This window comes from Notolepis coatsorum, assembly GCF_963971535.1.
Source record: "Notolepis coatsorum genome assembly, chromosome: 6".
Classification (NCBI taxonomy): domain Eukaryota; kingdom Metazoa; phylum Chordata; class Actinopteri; order Aulopiformes; family Paralepididae; genus Notolepis; species Notolepis coatsorum.
Window position 1 is genome coordinate 61,517,167 of NC_140170.1, and position 13,734 is coordinate 61,530,900.

The window sequence follows — 13,734 nt, forward strand, 5'->3', positions numbered from 1 at the left end:
GCGGCAGAAGTCTGAGGTGTAGAGGGTGAAGAGGAAGGGTGACAGCACAGTTCCTTGGGGGCGCCGGTGTTGCTCACCAGTACGTCAGACTGACTGTCCTTTAGTCTGACGTACTGTGGCCTCTCAGTGAGGTAGTCCTTGACCCAGGCCACCAAGCCGTGCTCCAGCTGCATCGCGGAGAGCTTCTCCGCTAGCAGTGACGGCTGGATGGTGTTGAAGGCGCTGGAGAAATCAAAGAACATAATCCTCACTGAGCTGCGCGGCTTCTCCAGGTGCGTGTACGCTCTGTGGAGCATGTAGATGATGGCATCCTCCACCCCGATGTTTGCCTGGTATGCAAACATACCATGTAGTACCATGTGGTACCCTGTAGTGCCATGTAGTACCCTGTAGTACCATGTGGTACCCTGTAGTGCCATGTAGTACCATGTAGTACCATGTGGTACCATGTGGTACCCTGTAGTACCCTGTAGTGCCATGTAGTACCCTGTAGTGCCATGTAGTACCCTGTAGTACCATGTAGTACCATGTGGTACCCTGTAGTGCCATGTATACCATGTAGTACCATGTGGTACCATGTGGTACCCTGTAGTACCCTGTAGTGCCATGTAGTACCATGTAGTGCCATGTAGTACCATGTAGTACCCTGTAGTACCCTGTAGTACCATGTGGTACCATGTGGTACCCTGTAGTACCCAAATCTGATTCCTTTGCTCATATGTGACTAAGATCTGAACAGTGTGAACAGCACAACTCGCATGGAATCTGATCTTTTCAATTCTGATTTGGGCCACTTTCATATGTGGTCCTAAATCAGATACAGGTCCGATCTTTTTATATGCGACCTCAGTCTGAACAGTCATGCGACTTTCATGCGACTTCTACGTCACTCTAGATTGACATTTGTCACAATTCTTTACATCCATCTTCTTTATTGTTCATTTGTGCATGCGGGTCAGTCCAGGAGCCCAAGTCTGAGTTGAAAAGATCAGATTCAATGTAATTTGTGCTGTTCACACTGTCATGAAAAAAAATACAGATCTGAATCATATGGCGAAATAAATCAGGCTACTATTGCCGGTAGTGTGAGATTGAACATAGCCAAATGTTATGTTAAGGGATTGCAGTGTGAACATATAGCCAAAGACTGATAACAACACAAGTGCAGCACAAAACATTGTGGAAAAACATTGTTCAGTTGCTATCGCATGCACTCATCTGTTTTACTACACACATTGATTGATTGATTATAACTCAACAGAGTGCATGCCTACCAACTGTTTTCACTGCAACACTACTATCACCAACATCTAAGAAGGGAGATCCCCCCTTGAATGGCCCTTCTAACGTTTCTCTCCTCCACATTGCCTGTGGTGCATTTTTTCCTTACCTTCGTGTGGGGTATGTCTGGGAGTGTTGCATTTATTTAATTTGCATTTATTTTGTTCTTGACTTATTGTGATGTTTCTTCTTGACTTGTTTAAAGAAGACGTGTATGATATCGTGTTTATGACCATCTAACAGGGAAGACTCAGGTTTTAAACTATGTGAGTCAATGTTTGTATTGTTATTGTCTGCATTGCGTTTACCCTTTTTCTTATTCTCTGCATGTCCATTTTACTGCTGTGAAGCACTTTGGGCTGCAATTCTTGTAATTCTTGTATGAACGGTACTATACAAATAAGGTTTATTATTATTATCATTATGTGTACACACATTTTAGGACTAAAGTAAACCAAACCTGTAAACCAATTCTCTGTCTGATGATCTTTGATTGGTGTCTTCGACTACAGCTCAGCATTCAATACCATAGTCCCCTCCAAACTCATAGCCAAGCTCAGGGACCTGGGCTTGAACTATGACCTGTGCCAGTGGGTCTTGGACTTCCTGACGGGCAGACCCCAGGTGGTAAGAGCCGGCAACTGCACCTCCTCATCCATCACGCTCAACATAGGGGCCCCCCAGGGCTGTGTTCTGAGCCCCCTCCTCTACTCCCTGTACACACATGACTGCGTAGCACAGCGGAACAACAACACCATCATCAAATTTGCTGATGACACAGTAGTGGTGGGCCTGATCTCTGCCAACGACGAAAGGGCCTACCTGGAAGAGGTAGAGAACCTGTCACAGTGGTGTCAGGAGAACTGCCTCTCCCTGAACGTCAGCAAAACAAAAGAGATGATTGTGGACTTCAGGAGGTCGGGGGTCAAGGACTACAGCCCCCTCAGCATCGACGGGACACCGGTTGAGAGAGTGAACAGTTTCAAGTACCTCGGAGCCCACATATCCGAGGACTTGACATGGACCACACACATTGACAGTGTTGTGAAGAAGGCACGACAACGCCTCTACTTCCTCAGGCGCCTAAGGAAGTTCCAAGTCAGTCAGAAGATCCTTAGGAACTTCTACTCATGTACAATAGAGAGCATCCTGACCGGCAACATCACCTCCTGGTTTGGGAATAGCACTGCACAAGACCGTAGCAGACTACAAAGAGTGACACGTTCAGCCGAACGCACAATTGGAGGGGGGCTTCCCACCCTCCAGAACATTTACATCAAGCGGTGCAAGGGGAAGGCTAAGAGAATTATTAAGGACTCGAGCCACCCGAACAACTGCCTCTTTGAACTGCTGCGGTCAGGCAAGCGATACCGGAGTCTTAAGGCGAGCACAGAAAGACTCAGAAGAAGCTTCTATCCCCAGGCCATCAGGCTGCTAAACGAACAATAATCGCTAAACGAACAATAATCACTATGCAACAACCATCAAATGCACACAGCACACACACCCACACGCACACACTCACTCAAACAAACAACACACTGCAGCACCCACTCTCCACACTTTAGATCACACAAACACACTTACACTTTATATTTATTGATAAAGGATTTGCACTACAACTCGTACACCTACTGTGAATTGTACCTAAATTGCACCTCGTCCCATTTCTCCATTTCTGCCTTGCACTATATAGTATTGTATATTAGTACACTGCACAGTATTGTATATTGTATGGTAACTACGTCTATTCTGCATCGAACATTGTACATATGTCTAAACTGAACACTGTGACCTCTTTTTTTACTTCTAATTTTACTATGTTTTTATTTCATACTTATCTTGTCTTGCACAGTCTCTGGAGCGCAACAGTAAGAAGCATTTTGTACAAAAGTATTCTGTACTTCTGTATGACAACTATTAAAGAAACTTGAACTTGAACTTGACTTTTCAACTGTGGCTCTGAGGCCCTTTCGACTGACCTGGCCTCCTCCTCAAAGGAAATAATACTCACAAGATCTCATCTGATCTACAGCTGTATCCGGTCCACACAGAATGCATCGTTCTGCATCGAATAATTGACTGTCCACGGTTCGACCAAAATTTGTAACGGCTTATTAGGGCCCCTTTGTCAGGACAAAAGCTGCTCATGAATCTGTAGCTGTTTCAGTGGGTATTAGTACTGTATGCCATAACACCGCCACCGTGTGGCTGAGAGCGAGTACCACCTGTAAGTTGTAACTATAAAAAGATTCTTCAGGCATTCTTGCACAGAGCGGGGAGGAGATACAAGCCCTTATCATATCAAGTGAAAACAGGCGTCCTCAACAGGAAGGATATGCGGCGCCTGGTTAAATAACGGCTTTCAACTCTTATCTCCCTGCTCTGCGTAAGAGAGCCTGAAGATTCCTTCTGACTGTGTTCCACAGATTACAGATTCAGAGTTTTTATTTGCTACATGGAAGCAATACAATCATACAGTTTTCATACAAAATCATAAATACAGTTGTACCATGGGCAAAAGGAGCAGGAAGAAGAATAAATCTTATGGTTACCTGCCCCCTATTCTTAAACTTACCATCATTATAATATCACAATGTTGCTAGATTGGAACTCTAGACCGTATACTGACACGCTCCCATGACTAGCTGACGCTCAGCGTCCCCAGAGTGCAGACTGATTGATTGATTGAAAACTTTATTAACAGATTGCAGAATGGGTACAATACAGTACAGCTCAATACACAGAATTGTTAAGGGGATGCAGACCAGAGAAAGACTTTCGTCTTGTTTACATCAGGGTCCCCCATTTTCAATTCATCATAACATGACATACAGATAGACAGTACTGCTACATCTAGATACATTTATGACATACCAGATCTACTGAGCTTAGAAAGCGTTTGTTTTAATGCCACTGGCTTCTTGGAATGATCTTCAACTCACACTAAAAATCAATACCCCACACTGACTACCATATGGACAATTTAAAAAACATTATCACAAATCACCCTGCTTCAGTTTGTACCTGTACCTTTATACCTGTATCACTGTACACATTAATACTACAACTCTGTACATACACCTGCTTACCATTATTACTCAGTAGTACTCATTTTATACTCAGTACTACATTTTATATTACTATTGCACTCTGGTTGGATGCCAAACTTATTTCTGTTGTACCGTACTTGTGCTGTATGACAATACATTTTTTGAATCTAATCTAATCGTTTTATTTTATAATCATCAGTTTGTCATAACGATTCAATATCTAATTATCTAACAGATTTGTATTTATTTATATATTTTTTAACTGTTTTAATATGCAACGTAATCTCGACAGCATCGCAAACGAGGGAAACCTCAACGCCTTCCTCAAGAATAAATAAAGCTTTGAGGTTCAGTTTACATCTTCAAGAACACCTCTGCATTGGAATCTACATTTATTCTAGAGCGGCGAGTTCTCAGCCTCCTTACGTCAAGGACCACAGGTTGATGTGCATTTGGCCTACGGGCCCCGTACCATCCCATCAAAGGAAACCGATCTGAGATGTCTGTTAAGAAAGATACTATTTAGTCGAGAATTTACATTCCCTCATTGGGCTGACTTACACATAGCATTTGGGGGCAGCGGTGGCCTAATGGTTAGAGAAGCGGGTTTGTGACCGGAAGGTCGCCGGTTGGATCCCCGGGACCGGCAGGAAAAATCTGCCGCCGAAGTGCCCTTGAGCAAGGCACTTAACCTCCAAATGCTCCAGTGGAGTTGCTCAGTGGCCAATGGTGTCGACTGTGGTGGTTGTACTGGGCAGCTCCCAGGTGTGAATGGAACTGTGTGCATGTGAAGCAGGGCGTAGCTGAAAAAGAGCATCTGTGCTCAGCGAACCTACCCTGGGTAAATAAAGGTTTTAAAACAAGGAAGGGTACATCTCTGGCAGCTAAGGGTCAGTAAGATTGTTCGTCAAATAGTGTCAAAGTCGAGTGCTACAGTCTGAGTGCATAGTTGTGTAGCCATATTAGCGTGATAGGTTGTAGTGTAAGGATAGAAACATAGTGGTAAGGTACACAGTGAAATTAAAACTGTTCCTAATTTGTCCTGGGGAGCGCCTGAAATCTCCCCAAGGACCACTACCCTGCCCTTTGGATCGTGACGTTCACACAGAGCTCGACATCAGAAAACACGTAGTTAAATGCATATAAAAAGTAGGTTGCCTTTATTAGAAGCTGGGAAACCAAAACATTATCAACATCCGTGTTGCCGTTAATACTTTTTTTTAAGACCACAATATTGCCATCATCATCATCGCTTCTCACTTTTCCACAACATGCAAAAGATTCAACAGTTCAGCGATCCTTATCCACACTATACTGACAAAAGCTTCTCCACGTCATCACCTGTAGGAATCACAAGTTTGCTTACATTTACATTGCCAATACAATTCAAGGTACATAGAAAAAATCAAAACGATAAACGGAAAAAACTCGTAGAATGGATGAAAAGAGTAAATCCGCACGTCGTCTCTACCAGGACTAATGGATGGGAACCCCGGGCACCTCAGACTTGAGTGCCGTCTTCCTCACTCCGAGCCCTCTGTACTTTCCACGTTACAAAATCACCTTCTGGATCGGAACCCTCCAGTCCTCCCCGCTTCCTGCACTAGCTACTCACGCACTGCAGATCTTAAAAGAGCACTAGATATGTATAAACACTTATTACATCGAGTTTGCTTAGGCTATCCCTAAAGCAATCTTCTTAAAAATCAACAAATCGTTCCAATGTCAATTTGGGAATTGGAACATAGAAATAACACGGATCCGCTACAATGGACATGTGCTTTGGAAACCCCAAAAGAAAAAGAAAATTTTGATTCAAGTGAGGTCGGGAAAGTCGAAGTTCCAGGACCCTTCGTCGACTTGCAGTCTTGGGACAAATTGGGAAAAGGTCAGCATGTCTCATTAAATCTGACGCGTGTGCCTACTTAATGAATACATATTCCCCAAGATCACAATGGCAGCTTTTATTTTGGAATCAAGTGATTTTTTTTTTGCTTTGACATCAAACTCTTAACTTATCACCCCTAAATGCAGTATCACAATTACTGCACCTGATCTCTTAAGTCACTAGTATTGAGATCATTTATGGCTTTAGATGGTCTGCTGATCAAAATGTATTTTTTCCTTTTCCTTTAAACCACTAGTCTAATTTGCAACTCATGACAAAGACCAACACACAGATTACATTCTCTAGCGACTAGCCTCTCCTCCACTTACCACAGTTTATGATACCAACTACTTTACTACTTATACATTACCCAATGGAAATTAAGGCATTAACAAATAGACAACGAACGCCTAGAGTTTACCTATGCAGAGTGAGCTGCCCACTTAATAAACAGTGTCATCCGAATCACTTCAAAAAGTCGGAATTTCAAATCGTCCGGTCTGAAATATATAGCTTGTATATGTATGGTCTGTCTCGGGACATATCTTGGGAGTTACCTTTGGGGGGGGGCTACAAAACGTCAAATATGTAGATGCCGACTGTGTTACATGAATGGAAAAAGCTGATCTGAAATGTCTTTGATCTTGCCCTCGTCTTGAGTGACGCAGAGAAATTGAATGGGGGGGGGGGGGGGGGGGCAGAGACAGAGATGGAGGACCAGTGACTAAAAGGGAGGGATGGCCAGTCTCGCCAGGTCAACCACGAGCAGAACAGATGGATAAGGGTCGACGTTTCTCTTTAAAATCAAGATACATTTTATTTCTTTTCTTAAAAAACAAACATTACAAAAAAATCTGAATAGAGAATCAAAACAATAAACCAACAAGAGCGGGAACAAAAACATTCATTTTTTTGGACTCTCAGGGGAAGAAAAAAACAAAACAAAAAACACGTCTTCTTGATTTTAATAATAAAAAAAAAAAGAACAATCTTTAGGATGCCTGGCACAAAGGATTGAATGGTGAGTTGACGCATTAGCCATGCAGGGAACTTGTGTTTTCTTTTGGGGGGGGGGGGACGCTTCACATAGCATTGTGTGCATTATTTTGAAAGCCTAACATACAATATAAACCAAGTCACATAAGCAGCTAAATGGGAGCCACTTCAGGCCATGGAAAAAATGCCAGACCCTCTTTACGCACGCACACAAACACACAAATAATACACAAAACATACACACCCATCTGTGGTAGATAGCGCCAGTCTGACATGTAACAAACACCCAAACGGTGACCTCGGGACTTACTAAAGGCTGACCCTGGACCATTTCATGTAATACTACACTTTTTCGACTGTTACACATCTCATGAGCTGATCTACAAGCAGCAGCAGCAGCAGCTCAGAGCGGTCAGAGAAGTCCCACCACCGTCGAAAAACAATGACTCTCTCCAGTGCACCACAGAACCGTTCACTAAACATACAGTAGTGAGAGCGGCAAGGATCCAAAGTGTGAGAGAAGCAGGTGTGTGGGGGGGGGGGGGGGGGGGGGGGCGGGGATAAAGGACACGGCATTAATCGAACAAACCGTTCAAAATATAAACAATAACTCTAAAATGTCCTGGTAAAACATGCTGCTGCTTTTTTTTTTTTTTTTTTTTTTTTTTAAGCTTTAAAAACACAAAGTACCTAGGAGGGGGGGGGGGGGGAGACAGGAAGCAGACAGACTGATGTCAGATCGTTTAATTAAAGAGTCCCAAGTCGAGCACTCTGGTTGGTCAACAAGGGGCCGTGGCCAACCAATGGGTATAGTCACTTAAGTCAATACAGCACTGTGATTGGTGATACTGCAGAGCTCTGAGCGAGCCAATGGCCCGATAATCGGCGATCCAACATGACCAGCCAGAAAAAAAGAAAAGAAAAATAAATCATAAAAAAGGTTTCGCTAGCTGGCTTTCCCCCCTGGCACGTCACGTCAGATCAGCGATTATCTCACAAAAACTGAAAAAACACACACACACAAGCAAGCCTGCGGAGAGAGAACTAGCGTCTTCGCGCTCTAGGCGATGGCTCAGGACGGATGCTCACTATAGCACTGAGCTCTTAGAAAGGCAAAAACTAACGACGTCTCGAAGAAAGTTATTTTTTTCTGGAAATTCATACACGTACTTCTAAAGATAAAAAGAGTTATTAAACCACGGTTTGAAAAGAGAGAGAGAGGGCGAGTAAAGCTGAGTGTCGTAGCGGGAAGCGATAAAGCGACTCGGATACAAAAAGAGAGAAGGAGGGGGGAAAAGGGCTCCTTACATACGCGGTAATGTATGGTCTCATGAGCGCACGTCTCGGGCTATCATGGTAGGATAGGTTCACAGGGATGTGGGACGAAAGCAAACTAGTAAAGCACATGAAGTCCAAACCATTGAGCCAGGCCACCACGAATAACCAAAAAAATAAACCCTCTAAATGCAGAGCAACAAAACGAAACAAAAAAAATTGAGAAGATAAAGAGAGAGAGAGGGAGGGAGGGAGGGGTGTCGTGGCCGGTGGTGGTCTTCTAGTCTTCCCCGGAGGGCGGCTCCTCTTCTGACCCGTCCTCCTCTTCTTCCTCCTCCTCCTCCTCTTCATCTGCCGTCGCCTCCTTTGTCTTCTTGGGAGGGGGGGAGGTCTCCTTCTCCTTCTTCTTCTCAACCTTCTTCTCGACCTTCTTCTCCTTCTCCTTCTCCTCCACCACCTCCTCCTCCTCCTCTTCCTCCTCCTCCTCTTCCTCCAGGGGACTCTCGGGCTCCTCCTCTTCCTCCTCTTTGGGTGAGCTCTTCTCCTGGGCCTTGGCGCTTGGACGTCCCTTCCCCTTGCCTTTCATTGGGCTGGGGGTGACTGTGGGGCGAGAGAAGGCAGGCAGACGTACAGATGAGGACGCGGCTCAATAGGTTATTTCCCCCACTTATAAAGACTTCCTGTTCCTATGCTGTACTGCCAACACTTCATTAAATCGGTATGTACGATTCCATAACGGTACATTTAACTATCCTCTGTGTGTATTTGGGTCCATAGTTTCAAACAGTGATGTTTGTATAAAACTAGCACCCTGCAGCTTTAGGCTGTCATCACATCGGATGTCATTTCGAATGTGCCTTATTTATATTGTTTTCAATGGTTTTTTCTCGACAGGCGCGCATCTCCTCCAAACTATGCGTCTGGCATTCTTGAAGTGGCGGCTTTTCACTTTTTCAGGCGCCTTCAGTTTCAATTTTAGCCACGGAGCACACCGACGTCAATGTTGACGGACCAATCAAATAGAATAGAAATCGGCGCTATCTGAATAATAAAAAATAAAAAAAATAACAATAAAAGGAGATAATTGAGGAGACGCTAATTTTGGCAGTTTCCAACAAACCCTGTTTGTACGAGCAGGTCTCACCACGACAGCAACGCCTGGAGGGCTGCGAGTAGTAATGTACGTAACTTATGTAACGTTAGCTGAGGTAGCAGCGGTAATCAGTGGTATTGCTTATTGTGCGCTTTTGATTCTCTATGTACACTGCAGGGCCTCACGTTTGAGCGCAAAATAAATCAATTTAAAAAAAGGCGTCCAACGTGGCCACGCCCTCCCTGGGATCAGACACCTCACCTGTGGCCTTTAGTCGTGGCTTGGGAGACTTCTTCTCCTTCTTCTCGGGTCGCCCCCTTCTGATGACCTTCTTGCTGCTGCTCCTCTTCTTGGAGCGACCGTAGTCGCTATCATCATCATCCTCCACCATGAAGTCTTCATCGCTGCCAGACTCATCTCCTGCACCACAGGTGGAAACCAAAGTCTATTAGCAACGTCTCACTGAACCGTGTCCCTCGGTCAAGTGATTTGACCCAGTATCTAGAAAGAGATACTGTATTATTAGGCCTTCAAGTTCCATTCATTCTGAGTGGGAAAAAAAGGTAAGCCACTTGTTTTCAAAGCCATCTGTCTTACAAAGAGAATAAGCTTTGTCCATATAGGTGTATCTCAAGTTTCAAGTTTCAAGTTTCTTCAAGTTTCTTTAATAGTTGTCATACAGAAGTACAGAATACTTTTGTACAAAATGCTTCTTACTGTTGCTGTGAAGTATCCACACTAGCTAGCCAAGCAGTTTTGTCTATAGGTGTATCTTAAGTATCCACACTAGCTAGCGAAGCAGTTTTGTCCATATAGGTGTATCTTAAGTAGGGCTGACCTCGATTAGTCGACTAATCGATCGAAAAGAGCCGTAGTCGACTGCCAACCTCTTAGTCTAATGCAATTGTCTTTTTAAAAGATTATCATATATATTTTTTTTAATCATTCTTTCCAAAAGCAAAGGCCTAGAAGCATGGCTAACGCTAATGGCACACATACCAGCGTCCAGCGAGGATAACTGCCTAAGAAAACAGGCACTGAAAGAGGATTTCACACACTAGACATATCAAGATGTATCCATCAGTGGACCAATTGCATGCTTTCGCAGAGGACAAGAAGCCTTCAGTCGACTCCTTCAGACACTAAGCACCCCCCACAGCCCAAATGGAATGATCCCCCATTTTGCATTCGGGGGCGGTAGTCGACTATCGGCAAATTTCGGCCAATCAAAATCGACTATACAAATCCTTAGTCGGGGACCGCCGGCCTACTGTGAAGTATCCACACTAGCTAACATCTTTACCACAAAGTGCAGCGACCAGAAATAGAACTACGACAGCAAAAGTGGGCGAGACAAAACAAAGTGAATAGCATAGTAGTCGTCAGTTAGTGATCGACAGGCAGACCATTATGGCTTGTTGTTGGCTTTTGATTGGACAGGCAGTCCATTAGGGTTTGTTGTTGGCTCGTAGGCTTACAGTCTACAAAGGAAGCATTTAGCACTAGCTCATCCTATACGCCTGAATGCCTTCTACAACAGAACTTTGTTTCCGCGTCTCTGATTGGCCAGGTCATTTCTGGTCATGTGCCATGTACGCCCAATCGTGTGACGCCTGTTTCTATCACCGGAATTTGAGTGCCACGCCCCTTCCGGGAAGTGACCATTTCTGTGCCGTCCATTAAACCCATGTAAATGTAGTTGTACTTTGTAGACCTAAACCTATATTTTATATAGCTATGGGTCTCATAACGCCGTCGAGTCTCATTGAGCTGCTTCTGGTCAACGTGCAAAAAACTGATTATTTTCTCATCCGTACATTTCCGTTTTATACCGTTTTGAATATGAACATATTCCAGACGCTTCTGAGCAATTCCAGGGAAAAGACACGAAAAAACAGCGTTTTTGTGTAATTCAATAAACATGTCGTCATTTTTCTCCCGATTGTCGGATCTTCCTAAAATCAACGCTAGATCATCACTATTATCCTTTGTCGTGCACGCAATGTGATTTAAATGTTGATCTGATATTTTCCCCCCCGCGCTTGCTCTGTGTCTGTGTGTGTGTGTGTGTGCTGTGTCCCGTTGGCAGTGATCACAGCACGGAGGTGCGCCCGCTCCAACCCCCCTTTCATGTATGCACGAGGAGACATAATACCAATAATCTAGCGTTTATTTCATGATGATTCAATAATCAGGCGAAAAATGGCAACGTGTTTATTGAATTACACAAAAACGCTGTTTTCGCGTCTTTTTCTGGGATTACTCAGAATCACTCAAACTATACACATTCACCACGGTATAAAACAGAAATGAAAAAATTATCTCTTTTTTGCACGTTGACCAGAAGAAACCCACTGACAATTGACGCCGTTATTAGATCCATAGCTATAATATAAAATATAGGTTTAGCTCTACAAACAAGGTGAGCGTTTACATGGGGTTAATGGGCGGCAAGGCCTATGCACTTCCCGGAAGGGGGCGTGGCACCCAATGTGTTAAGTGCCAAAGAAAGTTAAACCTCTTGTTGACTCATGCATCCCTAAATGTGATGACATTGTTTCCCGCTCTTTCCTTTGTGTAAACAGGAAATACGATCTTTGTCTTTTTATCTCACGTCTCCACTAACACGCTTCCACATCTCTCGCCCATTCTCAACTCTAGGCCTAATCTCTATAGAACTAACTATTGTTACCATTTATGTAATGTTGTATGGATCCATACTTGTAATAAACCATCTTATTGAACTTTATAAATAGTCTCCTGATCATTATACTTTGAGAGCAATTAAATATAACTTTTTTATATAAATGAATAGCCAGACCTCTCGACACGTTAGCAATGTGCCAGCACAAGTGCTGATGTTGCTAATTACTACTGCTAGCTAGCTGGGGATACGATGTTGAAAACTGTGAACAGAGGGTTGTAGCAAATGCTTCGTCATATTGGAGGTGCTTCCTTTGCTTGCACCAAATACTCTTGCTACAGGTATTGGGCTTTTCTATATTTTCTGTAAAGCTCAGCCAAGCTGCCCGTCAGCCAGGGTCCAGACCAGTCTCTGCTTTGCCAACACAACCAGTTATTTGGACCTCGACGATTCACACAAATTGATGCGAAAAAAGCAACATGCGCTGAAAAGCAAGCCATTTGCATCCCTGCCCAAACTTAAAAGGAACACACCAACATTTGGGGAAATTAGCTTACAGTCTGGAGAAGAACACGCCAACATTTTGGGAAATTAGCTTATCGTCTTCTCCAGAGAGAGACAAAAAGATAGATACCAGTTTCCTCTCTTTGCGTTCAGTAGAAAGCCATCTGGCTGCATGTTAGCCTAGCTTAGCACAATGAATGGAAGCGGACATGTACGGGTAAGCCTTCTGGAGATGCGTTAGTTGGACAATGCCTAGGCTACCTGTCACTGTCCGCTTCCATTCATTGTGCTAAGCTAGGCTAACATGCAGCCAGATAGCTTTCTACTGAACGCACAGAGAGGAAACTGGTATCCATCTTCTTGTCTCGCTCTGGAGAAGACGATACGCTAATTTCCCAAAATGTTGGCATGTTCTTTTAATCGCCCGTATGAGAGACGTTCTTAGCAAGTTCCTTAGTGTGTAAAGTGTTACAACGTGGTCTACTTACGGCCCTTATAAGCCTCCTCGTTCTCCTCGTTCTCCTCGTCCTCGCTGCCTGCGTCGCCGAGTATGATCTCCCTCTGTTTGGACACGGCCTTGGTGGCGGCCTGGCGCACCGTGCGCACCTTGGGCCTCACCTCCTTCTCGTCGTCACTGTCCTCTGCAAGCGGAGAGAAAGGCAAAGTCAGACGCGACGCGCATTTTCACATAGAAACAAATGCATGCATATCCAACCACGGACAATACTAGGCCGCGAACGAAAACGGGAATAGAGGCCTTGCACGGAATGTTTGTGTCTCTCCTCCAAAATGGCTGCCTGTAATCACTGGCAAGAAATGCCAAAGAAAATGCCCAAATTATGTACAGTGATATATTGGAAAAGCATGACACACACAAACTAACGTTATAGGGGTTTCTTCTCTTTACGACAAAAGTATTTATATATAAAAAAAAATGTATACACATGCAAATAAATCAATTAAAAAAAAATCTATATTTATCGATAATGCGCCCATGAAC

General features: G+C 43.9%; 1 protein-coding gene across 1 annotated transcript in view; it reads right to left on the reverse strand.

The window, feature by feature from the left end:
- Positions 1 to 5,471: 5,471 nt before the first annotated feature.
- nucks1a (nuclear casein kinase and cyclin-dependent kinase substrate 1a) overlaps positions 5,472 to 13,734 on the reverse strand; it is a 35,373-nt gene continuing 27,110 nt past the window's right edge. Inside the window, exons 6-8 of the mRNA XM_084316978.1 lie at positions 13,223 to 13,375; positions 9,848 to 10,006; positions 5,472 to 9,093 (exon numbers count right to left, since the gene is read on the reverse strand). Of these exons, the coding sequence (XP_084173104.1) occupies positions 8,774 to 9,093; positions 9,848 to 10,006; positions 13,223 to 13,375 (632 nt within the window). The 3' untranslated portion in view covers positions 5,472 to 8,773. The remainder of the gene's footprint in view (positions 9,094 to 9,847; positions 10,007 to 13,222; positions 13,376 to 13,734) is intronic.